Source organism: Melanostigma gelatinosum (genome assembly GCF_949748355.1).
Source record: "Melanostigma gelatinosum genome assembly, chromosome: 9".
Taxonomy (NCBI): domain Eukaryota; kingdom Metazoa; phylum Chordata; class Actinopteri; order Perciformes; family Zoarcidae; genus Melanostigma; species Melanostigma gelatinosum.
In genome coordinates this window covers 14,895,334-14,907,160 of record NC_136642.1, presented here as the reverse complement: position 1 = coordinate 14,907,160, position 11,827 = coordinate 14,895,334, and the positions used below count along the sequence as shown (strand labels likewise).

Sequence of the window (11,827 nt, the reverse complement as noted above, 5' to 3'; positions counted from 1 at the left end):
ATATACATATATATATACATATACACATATATATATATACATATATACATATACATATACATATATACATACATACATATACATTCATATACATATATATACATATATACATACATACATATATATATATATACATATATATATATATATATATATTTATATTTATATACATATATATATGTAGACATTATTTCACAAAGCAAAAAAGTGCATTTTTATAACAAACCTGAATATTGCCAAAGAACAAACATTTAAGTTAGCAATAGTATTGAAAACTGTATGAAAACGAAGCAATAAAAAAAACAAGACTAGTGTAGCAACCAATAAAGCAAAATGGGATGCATTATGCATCAAGGTGTAGACACCTTTTAAGTGCTCTGGTCTGTTCCGTCTCCTTTAGCTCCTCCCTCCACTAGATCGCCACCAGACGGTGGCTCATCCCCCTCTGGCTGCTGTCCAATGACATGCAAGGCTACGGGAGCTGCTAGGCTGAGAGTTGCTCTTGAACTGTCTCTGAAGCAGTGTTTGGTGGTCTCAGTAGCAGGCCTGTGGGTGTGGGCGGAGCTATGTGAGCTGCCATATTGCTTTGAGTCCGTGGTCTCCAACTTCTGTTTGGAACATATTAGTGCTGTGCTGAGAACACACCGCCCTGACTGGCTGGTTCCTGCTGTCTGGTCCTCTGACCAATGGTCTCCAGGAGTCCTAAGCCCTTGAGTTCTGGGTGTCCCGCCCCAGTATGATTCAAATCTGGACAGTGATGGCCCTTCCATGGGGGGAGACGTTGGGGACGAGGGGGTGGTCGGGTGGGACCTCGGACTGGCCTGTACCATCTGGATCCCTCCGATGGGAATCATCAGATAGGGGACCTTGGCTTGTTGGGAGTGCTTGGGAAGATGGCTGAAGATGTTGTCTGCTGTTTGGTGGCCCGGATAACCCTCACAAACGGAAAGACGGAAAGCAGGTGGAAACAAACTGGCTTGTGGCAATGTTGGCCCCTCTGCTGCTGTACACCGTTTCACCTGTAGAGGGAGCAAAAACTTGGTCATTACATTTCTTGGACTTGCTTTTTCAGTAACCGTACACTGAGATCTTCCTAGGAGGAAAGTGCAGTGGAAATACATTGTGGTTGCTGTTGCTCAGTTTAAATTTCTATGCACATATCTGCGCAGACTAATAAAAAAGACTCACCGGTTTGACATGACCACCCCTTGTACCAGGGCTCTCCCATGGCAGGTATCCAGGGGTCCTGTGCTGTAACCCGAGTGGCGAGGGAGGGGTCCGAGCCTGTGATGACCGGTAGCAGATGGGCGAAATGGTACGAAGAGGAGAGAGGGGTCTGATGGGAGATGGTCCTCTCTCAGGGGAGGGGGAGACGTGTCGGCTGGGCGAGGACAGCTCTGTCCTCGGAGAGAGGCTGCGGATGGGCGAGGACAGCTCCAGACGGGGGGAAAGGCTGCGGCTGGGGGAACAGCTCTCACTGCTGGGGGAGAAGGCTCTCGGCGATGCCTTCCATCCCCGCCGAGAGAACAGCGCTCTCCTGCTGCCTGGAGATGCGGCTCGTCTGTTGAGCCAAACTCCCCTCGGGGCGAGCTCTTGTCCTGGACTGGGGCCCGGGGGCTCAGGGTCCGGGGTGCCCTGCTGAGAGCGCCTACTACAGCTGGAATGCCCTCCTGTTGATGGGTGGGTGTCTGACGAACAGGACGACGGATCGTCGTGGGATGCGGACTCCTCTTCCTCATCATCGTCATCATCATCGTCCTCAGAATCCTCCACATCAGTAAACTGATGTTCCTCCTGTCCCTCTGAGCCACACACACGATCATCACTTCCTGCTGTTTGTGCAGAGAAAAAACACACACATCCGTTAAATGAGACCCTTTACATCCATGTTATACACTTAGAAACTCCAGTACTGAATGTACGGTCCTGACAAACATCCTCACACTAAATTACACGAAAAACATTGTACCGGAACAGTTTTCAGGAACAAGCACAAAGGGTTAGGACAGCGTACTGTATCTTTTCCTCACCCACCACTCATCAAACTGTGTTATAAATAGCCTGAGGATGAAAAGACCGGAACAGAACCATGCCTCTATTCACAAACTATCTCAACAGCCTTCTGAATAGAAAGACGGTTTAAATGGCTGTGATGAGGGTAGTCTGTCAGCAAGGGGTGGGGTAGTAGAGGAAGGTTCGGGAGGAGATCGGGAGGTGGCTGGCTTTGAGGCAGACGCAAGTGTTGGAATCATAAGCCAGCAACGCATCCTTGAGAACAAGGTACACTTGCCAGAGAGCAGCAACCACATCAGGAGACTGTGGAATATTCTTCATTCATTTATCCTCTACTTTTTCACATTTCTTATGCAAGGCCAACGGGAGGAGAAGAGAACATGGTGCTGCATAAGCTGTCAGTGCTGAGCAGCTATGATTCTTCAGAGGCAGAAGTTCATCCAGCTGTGTACCAATATTTCTCTATGGCGGATAGGAAATATGTGAGATGCCTCCCCATCCCCTCGTAAGTACCTGTTTCCTCACTCTCTGGCTCATCCAGCGATGACTCAGATACTCCCATTGCCTGGCATTTTTTCCCATGAGCCTTTGACTTCATGTGTTTTGTAAGGTTCCCTAGGACGGAACAAGAAAAGCACATTAAAATTGTCCACGACTAACACAAGGCTCGTTAAATGAGGACAACCGAGGCAAAATAAAGTAGCAGGCTTCACTACAGAGCGAAGGAGTAAATTGTCTCCTTACCTTTGGTTTTGAAGGCAAAGTTGCAGTGTTTGCAAATGTACGGACGGACATCGGTGTGCGTTCGGATGTGCTTTTTCAGCATGCTAGGCTTCTTGCAGCGAATGCCACAGTCTCCACATATGTACTTGCCCCGGCCACGACCTCTCACGTAGACATACTCTTCATTGGACCTATACCTAAGAGAGAGAGATCGGGGAGAAAGAAACAGAAAGATAAGCGATGTGGTCACCACAAAAATCACAAATTGTGGTTACTTTCATATACACTATATACAGACCACTCATTTCACTGTGTGGTAGTTCTAGGAGCTGAATGCACAAATGACTATCTTGTTCTTTGACCATCTCTTGTGAAATGCATATCGAATTAAATTGAATTGCATTTAAAGCTGCATTAATGGATTTTTGATCACTTGAGGGCAGCAGAACAAGCCGCAAACATATGCATTAACATATTTTCACTTTATTAAGTTCTTATGGTGAACAACTATTTACACATCCAGCAGTTATGGAGCAGCATTAAGACTCATGTGGAGTCTTGCTTCTGGCCAAATTGAAGTCTAACTTTGCTTTTCTGCTGTTTGGAGCCTGTAGCAGACAGTGGTGTCTCCTCCTGAAAGCATCTGCTGCTGGAAACAAGTATGGTGATGAAAAACCAAAGCAACGCTGAGTAGCGCTGAGGCAAACTGAGGCAAACTGAAGAATTGGGTGATGATTCTCTGTGGCTTTGTCACAAGTGACCTCTTTCACTTATCAGTCATTTAAGTTATTGTTCTTAGAAAAATATTGATTCGTGCAGGTTTAATAATAATGACGAATGTTGGTGCGGGAAAAACACACACGCACACACACACACACACAACACACACGGGAAACAAGGCTTTTTTTATGGCGGCGGGTTGGGGAAGCCCCACCAAAACCCCAGCAGCACTGAGTCCCTTAGCTGTTCCCTGCACAACACCCTGGGCACACAGAGAATACCAGCGATTCTGCTGCGATTCGAGTGGCCCTGCCAACAACAGCAGCAGCAGCTAAAACGAGGGAAGGGAAGCCTGGCCATGGTCAACAACCTGAAATAGACATTTATATATATAAATCAACACTTTTAGGTTTAGTCTATAAAAACATTGTTTATACACAATCTTGATGTTTACCAAAAAGGCTACTTGTGGACACAGTGGACAACTGAACGAATTGTCCTCTATAAAAAAACTCCATCTGCCCTCACTACTCATGAAGAGATGCACAATCCAATGTGTGTTGACTGGGTTTAATTACAGGATATGCACCACATCTGCAATAATCAGGGCTGTGTGTGAATGTTCCCCGTTGTATAACAGAACCAGCAACGGCAAATCACAACAAATTGATACACGACTGTAAAATAGTCCTAACAGTGGCATTACGCTGCGTTCAGTCAGGATCTGGCTACTGTTCTACTGGCATGTATTTCTCGCCACTGCTAAAAATATCCACCCACATCTCAGGAAAAACAAGGCAGAAGTTGCACTTCACAAATGGAGCAGGCACGTCTCTCAGTAAACTCGGCCCACAATCTGCCGCTGCTTGTGCTGTAACTCTACGGCCGCCATTGGCTGATTGGAGGAGAGAATATCACTTTCAACCAGCGTGTGATCGACTGATAAGGCCACTGAATTTCAAAGCAGCGACGACTGAATAAAAGTAAAAGGCTATACTGCAGGTACTGAAACATACTTCAATTACTTTGTTTTTGGCCAGAAAGGAGTTTGGCATAACGAATCCCTTTAAAGCACCCTGTAAACTCTGCTCACAGGAATGGATATGCACATTTCACCACTGTGGTTAAAGTGGCAAGAGAAATCTGCAATGTTAACCACTTACACCATGCTAATTAATCTGCATTCTGTTTTAATAGAATCCAGAGGGACACAGTTCAGCTAGTGCTCGCTAAAAGGGATTAAAGCAGATATTCCAGAGTTTTGCTGCAACCAAGAAGAAGCAGCTATGCTTGCTTAATTGCTAAGACCTGTGTTATTGAGGTGAAAGCTGCCGAGATCCAATATTTTTTTTTTGTAGCTTTGTGACACTAATTAACTCGAGACCCCTGCACCCCTGTTTTTTTAAAGGGATCTCTGAAGGGGGATCAGAACATAAACAAAGATGCGCAATGCATATTCATAAAGAATGTCTTGCTTGTTCTCCAGTGGCACACAGTCATGATTTCAAAGGGTTGAGAAAATGGAGATTGGGATAATGAGTCCTAACAGAGTCAGAGTACAACATATTCTGCTGTGTTGAGAGGGAGGCTGTGCTTATTTGCATGCACAGAGGAAAAGTATTAAGAGGTGCAGGTACACAGAGAGAGAGAGGACACAGATGACGTTGGAAGGGAATGAAGAGAGAATAATACATCAGTAAAACGGGAAGAGGTGCCAGAGTGACACTGGCAGCATGAACGGATGGAGGAAATGATGAAGACTGGTAATTAGTGGCTTATCTACTGTCAAGCAGACTACTTCTTCACAATCAATCTGTGTGCACATTAACACAAAACACAGGCCTTAAACGTGCAAGTGCGCGCACACACACACACACACACACATATAAGTACTACCCATTCCTTAAAAATATCTGTGATATCTCCTCCATAATATCTCTCTCAACATGTCTGTTCCCATCAGAAGAAAACCAGTGTGCTCTGAAATGTTTGGGAACATTTTACCTCGGTCCACTATCCTTTTACTGCTTTCCCTTTTATTCTTATCTATTCCTACTTGCTTCAATGGTAACAGATCTGGGGAAACTTAGACCTCTTACTGTAACACAGTAAACCTGGGAAAGAAGAGAGAGGCTGCACTGAGAAAATAAATCACTCTCTCCTCACATTTATGGACAGCACAAACATGTGAATGCAGTCAAGAGTAGAACTGTGAAAAGGTTAAACAAACACATGCACGCATTGCACACAAACATGACAATCATGACTATGATTGTTTGCAGATTGCTTCATACTTTTCCTCTGTTTTTTCTAAGTGACGTATGCAACTGTAAAAAAAACTGGTATTACGGTAATGAGAGCCTCACAAAGTGACGTTGGAGACAACCTTTTCCCCATTACCTAACCAACACACACACGCACACGCACACACACACACACACACACACACACACGCACACACTGTTGTCTCTCCAAAATAACATTTCTGAAACACAGACTTCCATGCCAGGAGTAAGAGGAAAAAGCTTGGCTGCAGGTACAAATGCAGTCCCTGCGGGTTCCACTACCTCCCATCTGTTACTGTAATTCTCTGTGCACTCGTCTCACCATAGTCGCTGTTCTGCTGTCACCAGGTGTTGGTTTGTGACAGAAGAACAGGTTACTTGTGTAATGAGGCCCTGCAATCTTTGGCAAATGTCGGATTTTGAATTAAAAGATGTGCATGTCAACTGTCTCGCACTTGAAGTTCTTACCCGCCTTCACAGATGCGAACCCGAGAGGGCTCGCTCTGTTTGGAGGTGGAGGGCTCTTCTTCTTCTCTCATCTCTTTATTCTCCTCCTTGTCGTGTTGTTGCTGATCCTTTACTTTGGTGAGGGTGCTGGGTGGGGTGGCATGTACCTACACTCAAGACACACATCGAAAAATTCAAAACAACTTAAAATAAAATGTTAAATGTTTTTTGTGAAGAGTATTCCACCAAGCACTCCTATAACATTGCATTCCTCAAGACCTGGAAACAGACTTTGTTGAGTAAAATCGTGGCGAAGCCCTTTAAGCACATTAATGCTGCACAGTATGTCAATCCAACAGATTAAAAAGATGATAGAAATACTTTCTACAGATGTTTAAAGTTCCTTAAACAGAGAGGTCTACATTAACTTATAAATATAAGTGTTTATTGTGATGATGTTTACCTCTGACACCCGTGGGGTCCTGCTACTGGCAGGGGCCAATTTGCTTTTGGTCGGGGTCGGGGCCGTGGCCACGGTGTACGTTTCTGAGCTGTGCTTCTGTTTGGAGCACAGCAGCGACAACGCCACCTTAGTGGTGAGGCCCGGCAAGTTGGGGTTGTGAGCACTGACGCTCCAGGTAGAATAGACTGAGCTGCGGGGGTCCCTCAGGGCAGACGGGTTGGGTTTGACGTAGTTCAGGTAGCACCAGTTAACTGAGGCAGAGGTATGGAGGCTGGGGTATGAAGGGGCGGCTGGTCTCTCAGCCCCCTTTTCCACAACTGCCACCTCCTCCTTTTTTTTACTCGTCTTTTTAGTAGACTCCTCCTCCTCCCCCTTCTCCTCCTTTTCCTTCCTATTATGTTTCCTTGGCACTTGCTCATGCTCCCCCTCCACTTTCACAGTTGTCAGCTCTACCCTCTCTGGTTGTTTCTTCTCACTCTCTTCCACTTTTCTCCCAGTGGCTTTACTTTCTTCTTCCTGTCGTACCTTCTGTTCAACATCCTCCTCTTCCTCTCCAGCCTCATCTTCTTCCCCTTCCTCCTCCTCTTTTACCCTTTTCTGGTGGCGCTGGGCCTCTGTGCTGAGCTCCAGACTAGCTGCAGGAGAAAGCATGCGTTTACTTCCTCCAGCCCCCAGTGGACCGTATCCCTCCCCAGATCCTGAGGCCAGCTCCGTGGGCAGAGAAAGGGGAAAAAGGCTCTTGATGTCTGGGGAAGGGACCTTCAAGTAGGACCTTTGCAACTTGTCCCGCTCCACCTGGCCCATAATGACCATGGCTGTGCAAGAAATAGGTTCCTGTGAGCAGGTGGAGGCCAGGATCTGGGACAAGGTGGTGTACATGGCACTGGCATAGGTAGGTATATGAGTCTGGCGGCGGACTGGCACCACAAGGGATACCACTGGTGTAAGCTGAGCCAGGCATGTGGCGATGACCGGCCGTGGGTGGTGGTAAGAGATTCTTACAAGGGATTGATGTGTAAGAGCAGAAGACATGGAGGAGATGGAGGGGCTGCTCTCTGTAGTGCGAGGGGAAGGAACAGTTCGTCTTGGAGGAAAAGGCAAGTACAGAGCCTGATTAGCTGTAGTCCTGGAAGAGAACGGGAGAGGAACTAGAGCAGGAAGCTGATGGAATGGTATACCCAACCGTTCTGCCATGTGGATCTGCCCCGGGTGTATCTGTATAGCTGGAGGTGCTGCCTGCGAATGTAAGAAGGCTCTATGGGTGATTTGGGTGGATAGCACTTCAGAGATGGCTGTGGTGACGGGGAGCAGCTGGGATAATGATCCTGGGGGAAATGCTTGCTGCAAAGGTAGCGCATCCTGAGAATGTGGGAAGAGCTGTGGCTGTAACAGCTGCAAGGCTTTCCCTGTAACTTCCAGGCTAAACCGGGAGCTTGCTTCTGTTGAGTAGATAGGAGGATGGATGGAGCGGGAAGGCCCAGGTTTTGGACTCTCTGCTCTGTACAGCTGACTCATGCTGGCCCCCTCCTCTTGCTCAGCTTCCCCTAAGGTAGCATGCTTCACAAGGAGACACTTTCTCCTTTCTTTCCAGGAGGATGCAGACTGTTGAGGGGACAGGGAGCCGTAGTCAAATGACTTACTTCTGGTCTCTGATACCTGTTCTGTTTGTTGGGGGGTGGCTGTGATCTGCTCTGAGGCTGAGCGCCTCATCTCCTTGTGGCTTTGGTGGTGTTGGTGGGAAGCGGATGGCACCATTAACATCTGGGAGCTTTGGCTACTTGAGGCCCAGATGGCAGTCTCTGGTCTTGCTGTGTCCTCGAAAGAAGCAGAAAGGCTTGAAGCGTGGGAGACGTTGCTCTCTTGACTGGGGCTGCGGGGCAGAGATGCAGACTCAAAGCTAGACTCCCCAGACGACTGGGCTGCTTCTGCCATGCGGAGTCTCTTCTTCTTTGGTGGCAGCTTCTCTGCAGGGAGCTGGGCCAGAGTCTGGCTACGCTGAGGCCATTGGAACTCCTCCACTCGCTCTGCCTCCTAGGACAGAAAAATAGTTTACGAACTAACATTACGTGTAAGATGAGGTGATATTGACTGCTCACGTGCTAAACATTTTTCCCAGGATGTTGAAGTCAAAAAACAGGTTTAAATCAATGCATGTTTTACAAATATTTGAGGGAAGGGAAATGAAATAAGTTAACAAAAGCAAAGCAATCAAATTGTGTAAAATGCAAAAAAAAAAACATATTGGCCAAATGCTATTTTAAATAATCGCGTACCTTGAATGAGGATGCCGTCACTGGCGGAGAGACAGATGGCATGTCAGCATCAGGCTCCACAGTAACAAGGATCTCTGGCACTTGGATGTTTGGTTGGCGGATGAGGCGAGATGTAGACGGTGATGGTTTTGGCTCGAGTTGTTGTGTATGCTGACTCTCTCTGAGTTCTGTTTCCTGACTCTCCATGGATACACTCTCCTGCTTCTCAAAAGAGCTCGTGTGTTGGATGACAGACACACCCTTCCTGTCTTGCTGCTGCTGCTGCTGCTGCTGCTGTTGTTGTGGCTCAGTTTGTAAAGAAACACCTAGAAACAAACAAAATAAAGAAGAAAAAGCTACCATTATATTATACAGGTAAACTGCTTATAAATGGGGACCTTTAATTGCTTTTGCATTGCTTTTACACTATTGATGTAGATGCAGATAATCACATGTTGTTTACATATTTTCCTTAGCTATTAAGGTTTCTCAGATATTAAAAATGAAAGGAAAGAAATATATTGCTCACACCGAATGATGTTGACAAATTTGATCTGCCGCGGCAGCGATTTATAAACAAACCTGAGAGGGTGTGGCTGTGCTCTGGTCTGCTAGGCACAGGAATGAGGCCTGCAGAGCTCCCTGACATGGCTACAGATCCCGGGCTGGGAGGATCCTCCTCCAGACTTTCCTCTTTTCTCCTCTTCCTCGCGGCCATTGCCAGCGCTCGGAACGTATAGTGCATCATCATCTGGGGGCGATCCTCCCGACATGTTTTACTTGAATCCCCGCTTACTTTTTCCAGGGTTTGCTGTCCTGGGCATATTCCTCTGTGGGCCTCGTAGCCTTCACTGTGTTGGAAGTGGACCCCACATGCTTCACATTCAAACAGGCTCGGACTCTTTTGCTGTTGTTGTTGTTGTTGTAGCTGCCTGGCTGATGAGGAGGAGGTGGGGCCGGCCTCCTCCAGCATTAGCTCAGCTCCCAGTGGATCTTCTATGGCAGGCTGGCGCCGTAGCATACGCTGGGCATGGCCAACCCTCATCTCTGCTACCACCGCTTGCTGCTCATCGAATGACTGAGAGAGACGGTAATCCTTGGGAGACATGGTGCCAGTGGTGGAGGGCTCTCCTTGGCTGGTAGGGGATGGCATTGAGTGGCTTCTAAGCAGAGGCACTGCTGATAGCTCCTGGGTACCTGCTGGATCCGCCTCAGGATTGTGGAGGTGCTTCAAACCACTAGGGCCCGGGGCTTCTCCTTTGGGATCGAATGTGTAGGGATCTCTTGGAGAGGTGAATTTTGGCGCCTCCATGCTGCTCTTCCTGGACAGAGAGGAGCGTCTGGGCTTCACACTGTCAATCTCCCTGGTGTCTACTACCGCTTCATTGATAGTGATGAGCTTGGTAATGTGTTCTATTACTTGGGTTTTGGGTACAGCGAAGGGAATGCTTTTCTCCTCCGTCCCTGCAGACGAGGAAAGTAAAGAATGAGGCTGCTGCTGATGGGGACTGCGCTGCTGCCCTCCCAGCCTTCCATATTTTCCCAGAATAATTTCTGCGTAGGTTTTGGCACTGGCACTGGGAGGACTAACTTGGGACAGGTCAGTGCTGCCTGACCCAGAGAAGTAGCCAGACTCTGTGCTGCCTTTACTGCCAGGGCCTTGAGAGGAAGATGAGGTGGACAGGGAGGAAGGAGGGTCATCTGGAGAAGCCATCAGGCCACGTTTCCTTTCACTAAGCCTCAGTGCCAGCCTTTGCTTGACAGCCTGGGAGTCCTCAGGCCTCTGGCTCTCCTCTGAGCCTCCCATTGGCTCCTTACCACCTTTCCTCTGCTGGCCCAACATCTCCTTAGAGGAGGATTTTCTGTGTTGGCCCGTCTCTTCTTCAGAATCAGTGCTTTCTCCCTCTGTGTGTTCCTCAGGGTCTTCTCCAACGCCACTACCCTCTGGTCCACTCAAACTGGGTTCATCACGACTGGATGCCAGGCCCGCTTTAATGCGATGGGCATGGGACTTGCGGTGCTTGTACAGGTTGCTCTTGGTCTTGAAAGAAAAGCCACAGGGAGCACAAGGGTAGGGTCTTTCTCCAGTATGGGAGCGAATATGTTTCTGAAGAACGCTTGGCTTGGCACATGGACGGCCACAGTAAGTGCATACATATTTTCCTGGTTTTTGGGGTTTCTTCTCTCCTTTTCTGGGTGAGCTGACCCCTTCTAGGCCCTCTTGGCTGGACTGAGATGGGACCCCTTGGCCGTGCTCACCCCGGGTGGAGGACGTAGATGGGAGGGATGTGGTTGATGAGGAAGCTGGAGAGAAGAAGCTGCCTCCTGAGGGACCTGGGGTGTCTGAATGCTGCCATGCTACTGCTTGCTGCTGCTGTAACCGAAGCAGAAGGTCAGAGCGTTTGGGTTGGCGATGTTGCAGGCGACCCAAGGCTCTGTGTACAGGGCGAGGATTAGGAGGGTGCTGGGGCTGCTGAGGTGGACACGATCCTAGAGAGGATTCAGTTGTCAAGTGCTGTTGCTCTTGCCTTCCAGAGCTCTCCCCATCAGCCGGACGGCTGTGCTCAGCCTCCATAGAGTGGGGAGGAGGCCTCACAGACACACAAGGAGGGGCTCTCAGAGCCTCATGGGGCTAACCGCATGGCAGCAGAGAGGTCAGAGGAAGGGGAACATCGACAGACCGAGTTGTAAATCACAAAAGAGGGCCTTTTTCAGTGTGGGCCAAGAGTTATTCAAGAAGACCAAATGAGGCATCATTAAAAGCTGCCCTGGAGCTGCACGGTTGCAGGTAAACATGGATCATCTCTCTGTACAAAGCAGATGTGCTCCTGTCCAGCCTCAGCCATTGTAACAGTTCTCCCAAGGTCTTCTCTGCATCTCTTTTGTTGGTTGTCAAGAGTGTCAAGAGTTGGTTGTCAGCTTCT

The 11,827-nt window shown here is 48.0% G+C and overlaps 1 protein-coding gene across 1 annotated transcript; it reads right to left on the bottom strand.

Annotated features, from left to right (window-relative positions):
* Positions 1-231: 231 nt before the first annotated feature.
* Positions 232-11,478, bottom strand: hivep3b (HIVEP zinc finger 3b; the record flags this gene model as incomplete). Its single annotated transcript, XM_079275743.1, has 8 exons — positions 232-1,019; positions 1,189-1,832; positions 2,527-2,628; positions 2,758-2,933; positions 6,210-6,355; positions 6,652-8,682; positions 8,925-9,229; positions 9,486-11,478. 8 exons carry the CDS (start codon positions 11,476-11,478, stop codon positions 369-371), a joined length of 6,048 nt encoding a protein of 2,015 aa, XP_079131869.1. The 3' UTR covers positions 232-368.
* Between the last annotated feature and the right edge of the window lie 349 nt (positions 11,479-11,827).